General features: G+C 47.4%; 1 protein-coding gene across 2 annotated transcripts in view; it reads right to left on the bottom strand.

The window, feature by feature from the left end:
- NRDE2 (NRDE-2, necessary for RNA interference, domain containing) overlaps positions 1 to 17,761 on the bottom strand; it is a 48,708-nt gene that overhangs the window by 9,146 nt on the left and 21,801 nt on the right. For both annotated transcript variants that reach the window (XR_003515620.2, XM_027569382.2), the window contains exons 5-10: positions 11,966 to 12,416; positions 10,754 to 11,159; positions 8,887 to 9,020; positions 5,919 to 6,039; positions 3,180 to 3,355; positions 580 to 966 (exon numbers count right to left, since the gene is read on the bottom strand). Coding sequence is in view for 1 of the 2 variants with exons in the window: in XM_027569382.2 (XP_027425183.1) it covers positions 580 to 966; positions 3,180 to 3,355; positions 5,919 to 6,039; positions 8,887 to 9,020; positions 10,754 to 11,159; positions 11,966 to 12,416 (1,675 nt within the window). In the remaining variant the exon portion in view is untranslated. The remainder of the gene's footprint in view (positions 1 to 579; positions 967 to 3,179; positions 3,356 to 5,918; positions 6,040 to 8,886; positions 9,021 to 10,753; positions 11,160 to 11,965; positions 12,417 to 17,761) is intronic.

Here is a 17,761-nt window from a genome sequence, read left to right as displayed (position 1 = left end):
AAGGCCACTGGCACCCCCAAACGACCGCATCCAGGTTTCCACGGGAAACCTCGGAAAACAAGGCTCGTCTGCTCCAAGTATCCTCCTCCAGCGAGAGGGGGGCCACCAAATTTCCTCGCACACTTTTCTCATAATACGTCCTGGTGTGCGCAATCTGCATAGTTCAGGCGCAGAGCTCTGGGCGTTAGAGTCAATACTAACTGGTGGCCAGGAGAAGGCAAAAGAGTCCATCCTAGAGGAATTTCTCGCAGATAGATGCGAAGAGCAGGGTAAGTAGCTTAGTTTATCTTTTAATAAACCCCGAAACCCCCTAATGCCTGCTTAAACTTGGTTCTTCACGCTAACTGCTCGTATAATCCCAGACACCTCGCAGAGGAGCAAACACAACAGCTCCAGTCACTGACGAGCTGCGCACCCCCGCTTTCCTCCTGCCCTCCCAGCCCCTCTGTGGGGCGGCCACATCCTGGGGCCTTGGGGGTCCCTGAACAAGGAGGTGCCAAAGCCCGGCGCTTGAGGAACACCAAGAGCCCCGCGATCGTTTCTGAAGCCCCCACGCGGGGCGGGGGAAGCCGGAGTTACCTTTGCCATCTCGTACTGTAGCCAGGAGAAGCACAGCTGAGACCTCTCCTGGCCTGAAAACAGAGGCATCACAAGGTGAAAGATGTTGCGGATGAACTCCTCGCCCTCTCGATTGTGCCCGCGGGTCCAGCGGCGGCAGCCCAGTGGGTCTGAGCGGCCAACACAGCTGACGCCGGAAAGGGACAGGTTGAGAAAAGTCAGTGGCTTTTCATCATGAAGCCCATTATCGAAGATGCTGTCCTCATCCATGGCCAGGTAGAGGCAGGAGGCTGGGGGGCTGAGGCCAGAAGGCACGCCCAGGAACTGCAGAAAGGCCGCAACCAGCTGAAACTGAAGATCCTGGCTGGAGAGCTGGATCAGAGACTGAGCAATGTCATCGAACAGCACCTGTAACCAAGACACGGTGAGGTGGCCCGCCAGGGAGCACGGTTTGTTCACCGCGACAGATAAGCGACAAGGCTTCGCGACCTTCCCCACGGCTCCTTTTATGTGGATGTGCTAATGATTCAACACTGTTCCAATTAAATTTTGAACAGACAACAGCTAGGTTTCCCACAAGCTGCAAAAAAGCTAGAGGCCTCGCCAGGTACTGGAGAGCTGGCGGGAGCTGGTGGCGTTCTCTCGCTGCCCAGGCACCCTCAGGAGGAGGGAGGGCCGTGAGCGGGCTTAAGCCGAAACCTTCCAAAGGAGCCTGGTGGATTCACAGAAAATCTCGGATCATATTCCCTTTTGAAAGCACACATAATTGCTTTTGTAGTTACTTTAATAAATTACGATCGTCAAAACTGTTTATTAAGACAGAAGATAAGAATTTTATTTGGGGGCACCTGGGTGGCACAGTCGGTGGAGCATCCGACTCTTGGTTTCGGCTCAGGTCCTAATCTCAGGTTGTGAGATCGAGCCCCACGTCAGGCTCTGCGCTCAGCAGTCTGCTTGAGATACTCTCTCTCCCCCTCCACCCTTCCCTCCTTCTCTAAAAATAAGTAAATCTTTAAAAAAAAAAAAAAAAGAATTCTATTATTTGGTGGTTTCTTCATATAAAATTGCTTCAGAAATGAAAAATATGCTCAAAGGTAGATAAACAGCAGCAAGGGAGGAAGGACACTTTATCATCCACGGGCCGTGGTAAGAGCAATTCTAAGACATAATGCTAACTGTACATGTCCGTAGCTGATTTCATGCAGTCACTTTAAAGTGTAAGGCCACGGAGACCGGCCTGTCTCAGGGCACCACTGACCTACTTGGTCTCCGAGGCTCCCAGCAAAGAGGAAACCAAAGCATGAGCACAGTAAAACTGGACTCCCTGGTCTCAGACTCCTCAGAATTGTCAATTCATCAGAAAGCTTTTCTCCTCCAGGCGCTGATTAGAGAAAAAGCTAAGTGACAAGGAACTGCTCACAGCAGAAGCTTGCTCCAGAAACAAGCTTCCAGAAAACTGCCAGAACTCTGAGCCTCGAGAACCAGCTTCTGGAGAGGTGACCCTGAATGGTGTAAAACCCTCAAATACCGAAGACCCTGCTCTTCCCAACGCACGCAGTGCCAGTCGGGAAAGGGACATCCTGTGCAGACTCGCCTCGCAGCAGGCCACACACCAAACACCCTAGAGCTGAGCAGCGGTTTCCCTGGCGTCGGCCCCTTCTTCCCGCCCAGAGCTCCCCAATTCCCTGCGTCCTAACCCCATTCGCCACTCCTCAAACATTCCGGGCACGTGTGCTGATCCCTGTGCCTGGAGCAAAAGAGCCGGCATCGAACAGTCATTCAACATCCAGGAACACTAACTGAGCACAAGAAAAGCACTGTCTGTGCCCTGGTGATCCAGCAAAATCCCCACCCTCGGGGCACGTAAATCACAGGAGGGTCGCAGACAACCAACCAGGCCTCAGCTGGGGAGCCTCGCGACCGCAAACACCTGCTGGTCTGTCCCTAGAGTGCGTCACATGCCAAGCAGTACGGCTGGGGTCTTAGGAAACTGGGTCCATTTCAGGCTCCAAATAGAATCTCTTCCTTTATTTTAACGTCGAACGTCCAGAGCTGCTGGCCACGAGACAGGGGTAGCATGGGCCACGTCACTCCAGGACAGTCAACGAGACAACCGAAGTGCCTGGCGCACAACAGTGGCTCCAGAAATGTGAGCGGCTTCCCCAGCAACACCAGCTGTGTACGGACTGTCCCAGCGCAGCCTCGCCGTCCAGTCCCCGTCCTCCAGGGTCAAACCGCCACGTCTCTGAGGACGCAAGCGTGCGGTGGGGAGAGCGGACGGACAGAGCTAAATAACCTAGAACAGGGATACCACGTTTTGAAAACCCTGAGTCCTCAGGCTTCCGTGTGAAAAATTAACTGAGTGACTGGAAGACCATCTCTTGGAGGGGCCTTCCCTCCGACCTGGGCACGGGAACTATGCGGTTAGGCTCCTCCACGCTCCCACAGCACCGGTGGCCGGTGAGGCCTCCAGAGACAGGAACGGGAGCAGGCTAACCTCTCCCAAGCCAGGCAAGTGCCCCGGGCACTCAGCAAGCTTCCTGCAGGTAAGCAAAGCCCGTGGCAGTGGGGAGAAGGGAAGGACCCCGCGGCTGGCCTCCCTCCCGGGGTGGGACACTCGCCTGTCTCTCTGGGTCCTCACAGTCTTCCTCGGTTTGCTTCTTGGTCTTATCAGGGCGCCACGGCCGCCAGTGCCTCTGGTCTCGGGACCGCTCGGCGGCGAGCCAGATCTGCCACCTGGGCAGACTTGTATCTCTTATTTCCTGGTCCTCGTCTTCTGGTTCGTCATCATCATCATCTAGACGAGAGCAAAACTTTTAGCTCACCTCACCAGCAAATAAAACCACCACGGATGCCCAACCAGTCTGCAACACCAGCTGCTGTGGTGGGCCTCTGGAGGGCCAAGACGAGTTAGAGCCAGGCCCGGCCTTCTGGAACGTTCAGGGACTCAGAGGCATTGAGGGACTCTCCTATCACCAGTCGGGTTCCCAAAAAACCCTGGCAGGTTAGCCAATGGAATCAGATGATTTTTAATGCTATCATAGCAATTAAAATGGAACACACATATTCTAGAACAGCACTGTCCGACAGAACCTTCTATGATGATGACATAACATATACCTTCTGCGTACTATGGTAGCAACCAGCCACGTGTGACTTAGTGGGCACCTGAAATGTAGCTGGCGGCAGAACTCAATTTTTTACTTCATTTCATCTTAATTAAAATGGCCACATGTGGCAAATGCCTACTGTATTGGACAACACAGTTCCAGAACGCTAAATGACACTTAGTAACAGCACTGGTTTAGGTTTCCTAAAGCCATCAGGATTTTCAGCCAGTGGCCTTATGATCACACCCTGTGTTCACTTCTCAAAAAAAGTCAATTCAAGATATCCTGTACTTTCACTTTGTTTCCTAACTCTGAACATGCAGAATGGAAGAGGAGAAAAGTCTTGAGTCTTCTGTAAAGTTCAATATTTAAAAATAAACAAACAGGGTATATAAAATGGTATGGCTACCCCAGAAAACAGGTGGGCAGTTTCTTATAGAATTAAATGTACATTTATTTATACATGACCTGGCAACTGCACTCTTGGATGCTGATCCCAGAAAAATGAAAACCTACGCGCACACAGACGCCTGTACATTAATACCCACAGCAGCGTTACTCATAACGGCCAAACTCTGAAAACACGCCCAGTGTCCCGCAGTAGGTCAACAGTGAAATAAACCTCGCGGTATGTCTACACCATGGACTACTACTCATGGTAAATGAGAAAAAACCACAGATGCGTGCAATAATTCGGATGGATCTCAGGGATGATGCGAAGGGGAAAAAAGCCAATCGTAAGAAGTTACACAGAAAATGAATGTTGGTGAGCATATGGAGAAACTGGAACCCTTGTGCACCAATGGTGGGAGTACAAAATGGCACAGTCCTGTGAACAGTATAGTGGTTCCTCAAAGAATTTTATTTTTTTTTTTAAGACTTATTTATTGGTGTGCCTGAGTGGCTCAGTCATTGAGCCGTCTACCTTCGGCTCAGGTCATGATCCCAGGGTCCTGGGACTGAGCCCCACATCGGGCTTTCTGCTCAGTGGGGAGCCTGCTTCTCCCTCTCCCGCTCCCCCTGCTGGTGTTCCCTCTCTCGCTGTGTCTCTCTCTGCCAACTAAAGAAATCTTATTTTATTTATTTATTTATTTTTAAGATTTTTTTTTTTAATTTTATTTATTTATTCATGAGAGACAGAGGGGGAGGGGGAGAGAGAGAGAGAGAGAGAGAGAAGCAGAGGGAGACGCAGGCTCCCAAGAAGCAGGGAGCCCGATGCGGGACTCGATCCCAGGACCCTGGGATCATGACCTGAGCCGAAGGCAGACGCTTAACTGTCTGAGCCACCCGGGTGCCCTATTTATTTTTAAGATTTTATTTGGCAAAAAAACTATGGAGCTAATCCATAGTTTTCATTCCCTGAAGAAACCAAGGCCCAGGAAGGTGACACATCTTTGAGAAGAGGCTAGCCAAGCCTGGGCCTCTCTCCCCCTCGCACTTTCAACAAAACCAGGGGGAGAAGCAATGAGGGCTGGGAGCTGTGCCGGCCAAGATGGCAGCCACGCCCATGTGGCTACGGGGCACTTGAAAACGACTAGTCTGAAGTGAAACGTGCTGTAAAGTGTAAAAATACACCCCAGATTTCAAAGAGTTTGTGTGAAAAATAAAATGCAAAATATCTCAATTTTTTTAATAGTTACACATTGAAATATTAAGGCTTTGACACACTGGGTCACACAAAATGTATCACCAATGTTACTTTCATCATCTTACTTTTTTAATGTGGTGACTAGAAAATATGAAGTTACTTTTGTGGCTTGAATTATGTTTCTATTGGACAGCGCTGTCTTAGGCTGTAAATCCAGAAAATACTTGTCATTTAGAATGACAGTTACATAAATGCTAGTTAATAATTATTTTATAGTATTCTTAATAGGGAGGGATGCTTCAAAGGATCTGATGGTCTGTACATTGCCAAGAAAACAGAAAGACTGTCCTTAGGACACACTAAATGGGGTGGGAGGGGAGGACTCGTAGGGAGTAGCAACCTTTTAAAAGGAAAAATGAAACTTCCTCTGGAAAGAAACTCAAACCCTCCACAGGGTTGGGGGGTTGACTCTAAGGGTAAGAGACAGTCTATAATCTCCCAACGCATCCACTTAACGTATTTCTGACATTTTCATGTTTCTACAGTGTTCTTAGAGACTGACAAAAGAGTTTATACATATAAACAAATAATCAGGAAGACATGAAAACACATTCCAGAAGAAGGCGGCAGAGGTGTACGCATCCTAAAGAGAGGTGCCTTACCTGGACTGATGACCACCCAGCCGCCTCGCTCCTGCTGGTGCATCCAGGCTCTCCAGCCTCGAGCACCCTTCTCCCCAGCCCGGGGCTCCCCGCTGTCCCAGAAGGGCTCAAAGAATTCCACCTGTTCAGGTTCAAAATACGGAGGTGAGCCTAACTTGTACAAAACTGCTGAGTCACTGAGCGAAGTGTGCTCTAATAGGCCTAAGAGGGGCTTCTGGTTGAAATCTTGGGTGCCATCAGTCTTTCCAGTAGATACAGGATACACCCCAAAACAGAAAAAATAATGAGCTAGTGTGGTAGGCGGCCTCCAAGATAGCCCCCCGTGACCCTACCCTTGCCTTGTGGCATTCACACCCCTGAGTGTGCGCTGGGTCTAGTGACCTGTAACAAACAGACACGGTAAAGCGTGACGGGCTACCACTTCTGAGAGTCTGTTACAGAAAGACCGGCCATGGTCGGCGAGAAGGGCCTCCAGCTGGGTAGGAGAGGATTGGTTTCCCAGCTCTGACCCTGGTAGGCCAGTCTAACTGGGGACAGGGACACAGCCCGTTCCCCTAAAGCCACGGGGCCCCTGAATACCTGAAATCATGTCGCTTTCAAGACCTTCCAAGGAGAAGGGGATTCAAAGTTTCAATAGGACAGACTGGGAGTTATTGAGGGCATGACATCTCAACTCTGTGTTCCTAAAATCTGGCACAGTGCCCAATACCTAGTAGGGACTCAATAAACGCTTGTTGGCACAGCCAGTGAATAAAAAGGTCTGTGTGTTAAAGCCAGGCCCTGTGATCACACCTCTGCTCTCATGCATTTGGGCATTAGGTCTGCTGTGTGTGGTGACCAGTTCAGTGCAGTAATTCCCTGTAGAGGAGAATGTGAACACAGCAATGAACAGAAAAGCAATCGTGTTATCACCTGACAATAAGGACTTTATTTTTTTAGCTGTTTTAATTCTTTTTTAAAAATATTTTATTTTAGAGAGAGAGAAAGAGAGCACAAGCAGGGGGAGTGGCAGGCAGAGGGAGAGGGAGAAGCAGACTCTCCGCAGAGCAGGGAGCCCGATGCGGGGCTCGATCCCAGGACCCTCGGATCGCGACCTGAGCCGAAGGCAGGCACTTAACGACTGAGCCACCCAGGCGCCTCGACAATAAGGACTTCAAAAGTGAGCCAACCACTTGCTCAAGGAAAGCTTTTGTAAGAAAACTTTAGAAGAAGAGGAGGCTTCCAGGGGCAAGCTGTGGACCAGGAGCCGCAGGACGGTCCAGCCTGAGCCTAGGGCGGTGCCCTGCACACATGCAAGAGAGCCCCGGGAGGGCAGGGCAGTGGTCTGGACACGGGCCCCGTACCAGGTGCCCAGCAGCCACCTCAGGTAGGGGAGCTGGAAAGACCACGCTCTCTCTTCGCAGTCTTGCTCTTACAGGAGGGATAGAAGAAAGCGCACTCAACAAAAAGAAGTGTGGCTTTTTTTAAAGTGTGAAAGTTACAACGGATTTATTTATATTCCATAGCAACACAGACCAAGGGGTGCCTGGGTGGCTCAGTAGGCTACACGTCTGCCTCTGGCTCAGGTCATGATCCCAGGATCCTGGGATTAAGCCCCATGTCAGGCTCCGCAGGGAGCCTGCTTCTCCCTCTGCTGCCCCCCCTCCTCATGAGCTCTGTCAAATAAATGAAATCTTAAAAAATAAAAAAAAAGGAAAAAGAAACACAGACCAGACTCTGCTTCTTTCACGCTATACTACTGTGTCTTATAACAATGTCTCTCAGTTTTAAAGATATGGAATGTCCTTAAAGATAAAGCTTTATTTCAAAGTTGTCTTGTAAATGCTTTGAAACTACATGTGTTGTTAGTATTGAAAACCTCCAGAGCACGCAGCGGGGTCTGCTGACACTTGAGGGGAGTGGCTCCTCATGCTTCACAGTCCTGGGCACTGCCCTCCCCGCAAGGAACTGTTCTCATCACAGTCCATGATCGTCAGCAAAGGGCAGGGATGAGGGCCATTCTGACCCTGACCCCACAACCACACACCCAGGGCCCCGCAGTCCGCCAAGATTCACTTCCGTAGCACAGCATATTCTTAAAACAGCACACCAGGTCTTAAAATAATTTTGTTATCTGGCTTATGATACTACTAATCAGGTATACTAATATTAGCCAATATTCTTTAACTCAATTTTGTCTAGGAAAGAAACAGATAAAAATAATGATGAAAAAAATAGTCTTTAAAGGCAGTTCAGGAACATTCCACAAGATGGAGATCTTAGCCTTCCGAGACCTCTGTCAGTTCACTATAAATTCAGATATCCTATCCATCTTCCACCAGACCCCCTTTGCAAAGTCGGAAATGGAGATTTCTTCCAAGGAAAAAGGGAGAAGGTGGCTTTCTTATATGGGTAGCTCTATGCTGAGATTTTTTTTATTGCTTCACATCACAAATATGGGCAATGTTCACTTGTCATCTAAACGACACCTCCCCAATTTAGGATCAGTGTCGAGAAAGTGCCAACATGCGCTATCGTTTGCAATTCCTGCAAAGATCTCACATAGTGGAAATGCGAACTGGGGAAACGACCTAAGACCTAGCTTCAAAGGCACAGAGGGAGGAGACAGTGAGACGTGCTCTAAGAGGCATGAGCCCTGTTTCTCTGCCTGGTGGGGACAATTAGCAATGAAACAAGGCCCATAAGTGAGAAAAGAAAGGGAGGGACATGGTTGAGTCTTTATACTGGGGGGAGTAGATCTTTCATCTCTCCAAGTTCCACTACCTTCATTATGGAATTTTCCTTGGATCACCAGCATATTCTGAGCAACAGTTCTCAGCAGGACTGATACAAAGAGGATAGGATTTTAAAAATACTACCACTGCTTCCCATTATCCACACTTGCCCCCAGAAGACAGAGAAGGAGAAAGGAAGGGGGAGCGAGGGAGGGGGAGAGAGGGAGGGGAGAGTCTCACAACTAAACCCGCACCTGTCCTTTGGTAGGCAGGTCTTTCACGCTGTCTGGCTTGAAGAAGGTGAAGTCCACCATGGCCTGGAAGAGCGAGATCGCCTTCTCAGAGTGACCGGCCTGCCGCAGGAAGTGACAGTGCTGAAGAAAGAGAGCTGAAAGCAGGGAGAGCAAGAGGGAGAAGCCTGGTTAACAGCAATTCAAGGGAAAGAACACAACTTCTAACAACATGCGTTTCAACACCGAGAACATGTTTTCTCCAAAATTAGTTCCTGTGATCTTTTCAAAAGCTGTACTAATACGTGTCCTCATTAAAAGGACTCACCACGGAACTGTAATCGAAGTACATTTATTCCAATTTTTATATGAAACCACTGTGGAATACAAATATTAACAACTATATATGCTGCATAAAAGTAAGGCAAGAGAACGGGCTGCCTGGGTGCCTCAGTCGTTTAGGCAGCTGCCTTTGGCTCAGGTCATGATCCTGGAGCCCCGGGATCGAGTTCCACATCAGGCTCCCTGCGGGGAGCCTGCTTCTCCCTCTGATCCTTCCCCCTTCTCATGCTCTCTCTCAAATAAATAAAATCTTAAAAAAAAAAAGTAAGGCAAGAGGTTGTTCTGAACAGTTACCAAATACTCAAAGCTCATTATTACAAGAAAATTCTAGGAGAAGGATGGTATAGATTTTCATCAGAAAGCAAAGATCTGTGCTCGATGGATCACTAGATGGTGATCCATCTTCATCATTTGTTCGGAGGCCACTGTAAACAAATCAAGGTTCCATCCATGAAAATTTCAGTTTGTCTGAATTGTGGTATAGTTTCATGTTCTGAGTAACAATAGGCTATTTGCGCATACCACAAATGATATCAAATATGAGGCTCTTTATGTCAGTGTTGTAAATGCTTATTATTTCTAGAACAATATATTTATATCTTTAGAATATAAATATAAATATGAATGAATGAGAATCTAATCTAAAAGTTAAATCTAATCTAAAAGCCTTTGGCTTGGGTCATGATCCCGGGGTCCTGGATCAAGCCGCGCATCGGGCTCCCTCTGCGCCTCCCCCTGCTCATGCTCTCTCATCCCTCTTCCTCTCTCCAAATAAATAAAATCTTTACCAAAAAAAAAAAAAAAGAAAAGAAATAGCAAAGTTCTGATCAAATAAACACCTGCTGTGTGCTGGACACGGAGCCAGACTCACCATGGGTCAATCTCCGTTAACGTGCTCGATGACCCTATAAAGCAAGTATTGTATCAATGCTGCTGAGCGAGAAACTGGAGCTCAAGCAGGTTAAGGAAATATGCAAGGTCACAAGAGAACCAGTGAAGGGCAAATCCAGGCTTCAAGTCAAGAGTGATATTCTCCAGCTCCTGTGTGACAGGCTGCCTTCTGTACCTCATTACTGGACAGAGTTCATATTCTAGCTCCTTCGGGACACAGAACCTTAACAGTATAATAATATCGTTAACTGCCTCTGCGTGCTGATCCCCAGCCATCGGGGCATCCCCGCGAACACCACCGCCTGAGATCCCAGAACGGGTGAGGGGAGCGGACAGACACCGCAACAGGGAAGGCCACGGACAGCCACAACTGCTGAGACTTGACTGTGTTTCCTTGGCTAATAAGCAGGAAAGCTGGGGCTCCTAGGCTGGGGATACTCTGCTAACTTCACCGGCTCCGAGGCCCACTGCGCATCTCCAAGAAGGTGGAGAAGCGAGAATCTGGTCTAGTCCAAAGGGGTCCTAATACTTTGTTTAAATCCGTTGTATCAATTTGGCCATTTCTAAAATAAACCAAAAACACACCTTCACTTCTGCCTAGCGCCAGAAGAAAGTGTAAGTCCCCCGACACGCAGGGACCTGGTGCTCGGCCTCTTACCGAACACGGCCTCCTCGGTGCCGGGCAGGGCGGGGTGCGACAGGATGCTGCCGTCCTGCACCGCGGACAGAGTGCTCAAGCATTTGCCGTAAAGACCGTGGATCTTGGACACGGTGAAGGTGCTGAACTGGCTTTGGCAAAATAAAAGGTACTTCTGCCAGAGGGCCGTACTGTTGGGGTGTACAAATATCAGTTTCTGCCACTCCTTGAGCAGCGCCGAGGGCTCCCAGAACTCCGCGCACAGCTTCAGCCGGGCCAGCTTCAGCTCCACGGAGCTCTGGTTGCTCTCAATGGCCCGCTCCAGGATGGCCAGCTGCTTCTCCAGCACCAGCTTCACAGACCTCTTCCGCTTCTCCTGCTCCCCCTCCTCCAGGGCATACAGGCCAGGGCTCCGCACGACCTCGTCCTCAAGACAAAAATGTCAATTCACAACTGGAAGTCGGGGAGCCTCAAAAGCCCGCCATCGCCCCAGAGCTACTTGCAAGGCCCGCCCTCCGGCGCCTCCCAGGATGAATCGCCCTTCGGACCTCCTTGGCTTGCTGGTCACCATTTTTTCTGGGTGGTGGAATTCCATTCCTCGGGTTCCCGTTGGCTCGTGTTTCCCTCACCCGACCGTCTGCACTCCGTCATGGGAGTTACATACCGGGAGCGAGCACGCAGCGCCCTGAGCGCTGCTTCTCAAGAGCCCACTTTACCCACGACACAGGCAGATGTGGGGCAAAATACACCCATATGAGCGGTTCAAAAACAAGTGAGCAGGATGAAGCTAGAGCCCCAGCTGGTTGATCGGGGGAGCAGCGCCTTCTCTTCCCCAATTCTGTGCATTCTGTACCCTGCACCACCCCCACCCCCACCCCCACCCCCACACCCGGGGTGAACAAGGGCGCTTCTTCCCAGATTGTTTAAACTTCACCTTCTTTTAGGAGCCCTTTCGCGCTCCCTAGAGCCAGGTCATGCCGCCTCCCACCCCCAAATTACACATGAAAGCACTGCCTCCCACCCCCAAATTATACATGAAAGCATTGACTCTCCACACATCGGGCTTCCTCATGGGCTTGGAGCAAGCTCAGGGCAAGGGCTCCAGGATAATACACTTCCAATGCCTGGGGCCCGGGTTCCTCCCAGGGGCTCAGAAACGGCTGCGGAGCGCACTGGTTTGCCCCAGACTAGCACAGTATTTCTAAATAAGAGCAGCAGGACGGCGCTACTTACCTGAAAAGCAACGAACGCCATCCACAGCTGAATATCGTGAGGGTTCTCCCGCACTCTCCTGTTGAACTCCTCCACCTTGGCCTTGAGCAGCGCACGCTCTCTGTCTGTCTGGGAGTCTGGCTGCTTTGATTCTTGCTCTGGAGGACCCTGCCCTTGTAACCACTGCGTGGTGGACTGATCGTAAATCCCCAGAGGGTTCAACCAGGTCATAACGGGAGGAATCACATCATCCAAGCCCTTCACAGGGATAAAGGAGATTGGCTCAGATGAGGGAGGTTCAGTTTTACTGCCAACAGCAACTCCATCAACGTTCATTAAGCCCACGCTCTTCTTCGTAAAATAGCGCTCAACATGCTTGTGTGAAGGCTTCTTTCCTGCGGCAGCCCCCTCCCAGGATATACACTGCTTCTTAGGGTTAATGCCAAGGCAGGAGTCTCCTTTCCTCTTGTATCTTGTATTTGAAAAAGAAAGACAGTTACTGAGGGAACAGGTGCATAGCCCTGCACCAGTGGAGGCTCAGCTCAGCAGATGAGCTCTTGTGAAGCAAGCTAACTTCACCTTACCTTCCAACGGTTTCTATTTAGAGAAATACGACAATTAGCAATCAACTTTTTCTGTGTGGAACTTATTCCTCTGAACACTTCAATTCTTTGTTAACATCGCGTGAATTTAAGATCAGTCCTGTCTTCCAGATCTAGTAATTTCTATTTTTCCTGGAGTTTTGTAAAGTTTGCCCCATACATTACGTCACTGATCATCACGATCCTATGTAACAGACAAGGGGTAAATCCTCAACCCCTCCTTTACACTATTCGTAAAGACACCAGAACCTTGGGTGACAGTGAGTCATCTGTCTCCTACACCAGTCCCTTTTCCTCAAGATAGTCCTGTATCCCCACGTAAGAAGAAAACAGGGAGGGCTAAGATTGTATTTTTAATCCTGAAACAAAATAATTTAAATTACACTTGGCTGTTTTCTACTCCAGAGGGAGAGAGGCTGGGTTCTAAAAGGCCTGTATGGCGCGTGCAGGTGCCCCCAGAATCACACTCACAACTACTGAGTATGTGCCTGAAGGCTGAGGGAACCGTGCACTCTTCTGCAGGTGTGTTACACAAATGACCATTAAAGAACAGACAAAGGATCCAGGCGGAATTCACAAAAGATGACATGAAGGGCCAACTGGCGCATGCAGAAGTGCTCACCATCATTAATCATGAGGGAAGTGCAAATTAAAACTGCAAGGTGCTATGCCACATACCCACCAGAATGGCTAAAATTAAACACCGAAGACACTGAACCCCAGGGAGCGATCTGCTGGGTAACCAGGACTCTCACATGCTGTTAGTGAGAATGGAAACTGGTACAGTCACTTTGGGGAAAGGTCTGGCAGTTAGACTTACCCTGTGAATCGGCGATTCTATTTTAGGCATTCCCCCAAGAAAAAGGAAACTGCCTTTCTACACAAAGACGTGTGCACAGATATTCTCAACTGAATGCCACGAAGAGCCCAGGTGCTCATCACTAGGAGAACAGATAAACAAGCCACGGTATGGCCACACAACAGAAGGTGACCAGCAGTGAGAACAAACTCCTGACAAACACCACAATGGCGCTGGATGTCAAACACATCACACTGAGTGAAAGAAGCTGGGCCCAAAGGCGTACGTACTATACGATTCCATTTATATGGAATTCCAGAAGAGACAACGCTAATTGAGGGTGGAAAAAAATTAGGACGGTAACTGCCCCTGGGGAGGTGGGGTGTGGACTGAATGGAAGAGAGCAGGAGGAAATTTTGTGTGTGGGGGGGGTCACAGTGATGTTCTATATGTTCACAGAGGGCTGGATTATACAGGTGTATGCGTGTGTCCAAACTCAGCAAATGAAGATTTGTTACACTATATGTGAATTTTAAGTCCAAAGAAAAAACTAAACAAATCTTGAACTGCAGTTAATGACATGCACGCTGAAGTATTTAGGGGGCACTACATGGAGGCTGGCACCAAAAAAATAAGACAGACATGTGATAAGGCAGGCGCAGTAAAATATTAATGGTAGAACGCAGAGGGTGGGAATAGGAGCATTCACTGTAAAATTCTTTCAATGGATGCTGTATTTTTAAAATTTCCATAATATCATGCTGTCGGGGAAAAAAAGGGAGCAGCCACCATCTTCTGTCATCTTCCAGAAAGTTCTGTGTCCATCTCCACCTGGTCCAGGCCCAGGCTTGGGCCTGGCTTCCCCACAGTCAACAGGTGCCTGAGCAGCCGCCCTTCCAGCTCTCACATGCACACAAACCCTTCCTCTCCATCCTCTCCCCCAGGCCCACCTAGGCTAACTCACGACAATCGGTCTCTGGTACCTTTAGGAGTCAAAACTGTAACGAGGGGTGAGGAGATAAAATAGTGCTTCAAGAGCTCTAAACACACCCATCATTCTGTCAGGAACAAACTGTAAGTAGAACTCGTTTTGTTCTCCCCTTAATTACTATTTTATTTTTGCTAAAAATCAACAGTATTTCAACATTCACATAATCTCAAAAAATGTTTACAGAGTTTTCTGACTTTACAAGTGCATTTTCTAAAGCTGATTTTAACAGCTGCATTTCATAACAGATGAAAACGATAAAGGAAGAAAAAAGACTCTTACTGATCTGTATTATTAAGTGCCTACTTTCAGATATGTGTGTACATGTGTTTATATGTGCACTCACACCTCTTTTTAAAAATAGTTGATATACAACTCTGGGCTTTTCTCCCTACTTCTGTGCATTTCCCCATACCATTCTTTTTAGAAAATACCATTTTTATTGGTTTTGAATCAATCCATTGGCAGGGTAAGCCCGCATCTAGTTAACATTTCTCTATTGTTGGACCTTTGAGTTTTACCTAATTTATCATCTATCATAGAACCTTAATTGGACATTTGGGTTTTATCTAATTTGTCATTTATCACATAACCTTAATCATAGAACCTAGGATGTAATTTAATACAATATTCCCCCACATGAAGGCATTTTTTTCTGTAAAATCTTTATCAAAAAGTCAGCTGGTCTTGGGTGCCTGGGTGGCTCAGTCATTGGGCATCTGCCTTCGGCTCAGGTCACGATCCCAGGGTCCTGGGATCGAGTCCCATATCGGGCTCCCTGCTCAGCGGGAAGCCTGCTTCTCCCTCTTCCACTACCCCTGCTTGTGTTCCTGCTCTCGTGCTCTCTCTCTCTCTGTCAAATAAATAAATAAAATCTTAAAAAAAAAAAAAAGTCAGCAGGTCTTACCTGAATAATTCCAGGAGGGAACCCCACTTTGGAGGTTCAGTGAATGACACCATATGGACACTTAATTTAAATGAATTTAGCTACAGGAAAAGGGAAGGGATGGGAAAGGGGAGAAAAAAAAGAAAGAGGGACAGGGTATGGGAAAAGAATATATTTAAATCGAACACACACTTCTGCCCTGAATCCACTCAGTGGCCCTAAGCCCCAGAGTGAGCTGAGCAATAATAAATTTGCCTTTCCTTCAGTGACTTCAATTCACACATGCTCTCATGGTGGCAGTCTACCTTGGTCCAAATTCCAACCCCATCATTTACTAACTAGGTGACCCTGAACAAGTTATTTAAAACAAAACCCCAAAACCTGTCTGTGCCTCCGTTTCCTCATCTGTGAAATGGGGATAATAATGGTACCCATGTCAGAGAATAGCAGGGATGATCAAAAAGTTTATATATTTCAAGTCTTTAGCCATACAGTAAGCACTAGATAAGTTAAAGTTACTACAATTTTATAAGACTTGGCTCCTAAACATAAGGCAACTATTTCATCTGGTATATAGTTAAAGAAACAATCCACTCCATAAATGGAGAAAAAATGGAGCTGAACTTCACTGAAAGCTAGTATATTAGCCCTAAGGAATTTTCCAAAGGTAGTTTTGACTCTTACCCACGAACTCTAAGCCCTGCTCACCACAATACACGAACGCATACCAGGTCACTGCTGGGAGGCTCACACTACTAGAAAATTTGCTTTGATACTGAGTCAAATCTCCTTTCTGCAACTTCCACCCGTTGATCCTGGTTCTGCCTTCCCGAGTTACACAGAACATTGCCAATCTACCTTCCAAAAGATGGTCCATTGAAGCTTCAATGACTCTGACCATATTGCTGTCCCAGGCCCATACCCACAAGGCCTCATCTGGTCCTCACAGGATGGTACCAGGCGAGTCCTCTCAACACTCCTGCTTTGTCAGTGCCTTGGTGAAGTGTGAAAATTCACGACCTGACAAAACACGCCCTGTCCTCTGACCAACTCACAGTGCCATGGGATCAATACTTCCCTAGATCTGGACACTGACAGCGGTACAGCTATTAATCCGGGTAAGACTTAGCTCACCTAAGCTTCAGGAATCTACTGGGAAATCACACCAATGCCCCAAGCCCTTCCAATAGCATCTTCACAATTTAGATTAGTAAACTTCTCTCATTACTCTCCTCCTAAGGTCTGGGCCTCTCATTAGCAGAGATTTAAGAGCCAGTCATTGTAAATATTTTTCCTTTTTCAACTATTAGTAAGTAATAACCCTTTATCTGTGCAAACTAATGTCTAATTTCTATCGATGATGTCTGATATCTGAGCATGCGGCATAGCAGGAGTTAACAAATGAAGAAACAGAGGCTCAGACAGGGTTAGTGACTCATGGGGGATTACATTATCAGTCAGTGGCCAAGTGAGAATGAGAACCAGGGTCCTCCGTTTCCCAATGCAGAAAACATCCTACCACACAACTGAGCTCATCTTTATTTGTGGACAGGAAAAGAATATTTGAGGTTAGAGGAACATAGGTTCCCCAAGAAAGCTGCTTCCTGGCAGCATGACCTTGAGAGGCTACTTACCCTCTCTGAGGTTCCTTTTCCTCGTTCATAAAATAAGAGTATGGTTCTCCTCACCAGCTGTGAGGATCACACAGGCTAACAAGCACGGGGCTCAGTCAGTGTCTGCTGGCCTCCCCATCTTTTCCTGGGTCCTACCACATCTGTGGCACCACACCGCGGGGCCATGGGGAACTGAACAAGACTTTAAGGAGTATTAAAATTATTAAAAAATGTATGAAAACGTTTTGATAGTCATTTACTCTCAGCCATAAGGTTTTAGGAGATAGCATGTAGATATAAACATGCACTGAAAAATCACAGATATAAACACATCATAAAGGAAATCTTAGTTGGAACTGCCTATGTGGTGAGGTGTAATGTCGTGATGAATGATAATTAAAATCTGGAGGCACAGCAATGTAATGGAAACCAAAATTTATTTTAAAAAGTAATTAGCCTATAAAGAATGATAATGGTCCCCTCTTGGCTTTACATTCCAATATTCTCTACCTTCCATTTTCATTACCTGTAAGCTGTCTGGGAAGAGAGATTGTGTATTACTGTTCTTTGTGTTCCCAGCAGTGTCTTACAAACTACTCAGTGCCTAAGGGATTTAATAAGTACTTAAATATTTTTGATTGACAGGGTAGAGGAGAAAAGTTTAATAAACTAATTACTGAAGTGAATACCATCATCTCTTTTTTACCTGGTGACGTATGCTGGAAGCATTTTGAAAAAGTCATTACCACTTAATGTCACTTTTTAAAATGGCTTACTTGGAGGATAGATGAATAAAAAGCTTTCGTGACTTTTTAAAATGGCATACAGATCAGACCAAATGGTTTCTGGATAGTTTGTCACAATTACTTGTTTCAAGGTATTTTTTAGATTCATTCATTCAACAAGTATTTACTAAAAACCTGCTACGC

The sequence above is a fragment of the Zalophus californianus genome, chromosome 6, assembly GCF_009762305.2.
Source record: "Zalophus californianus isolate mZalCal1 chromosome 6, mZalCal1.pri.v2, whole genome shotgun sequence".
NCBI classification, from domain to species: domain Eukaryota; kingdom Metazoa; phylum Chordata; class Mammalia; order Carnivora; family Otariidae; genus Zalophus; species Zalophus californianus.
The sequence above is the reverse complement of the archived record's forward strand: the minus strand, read 5'-3'. Positions and strand labels throughout refer to the sequence as shown.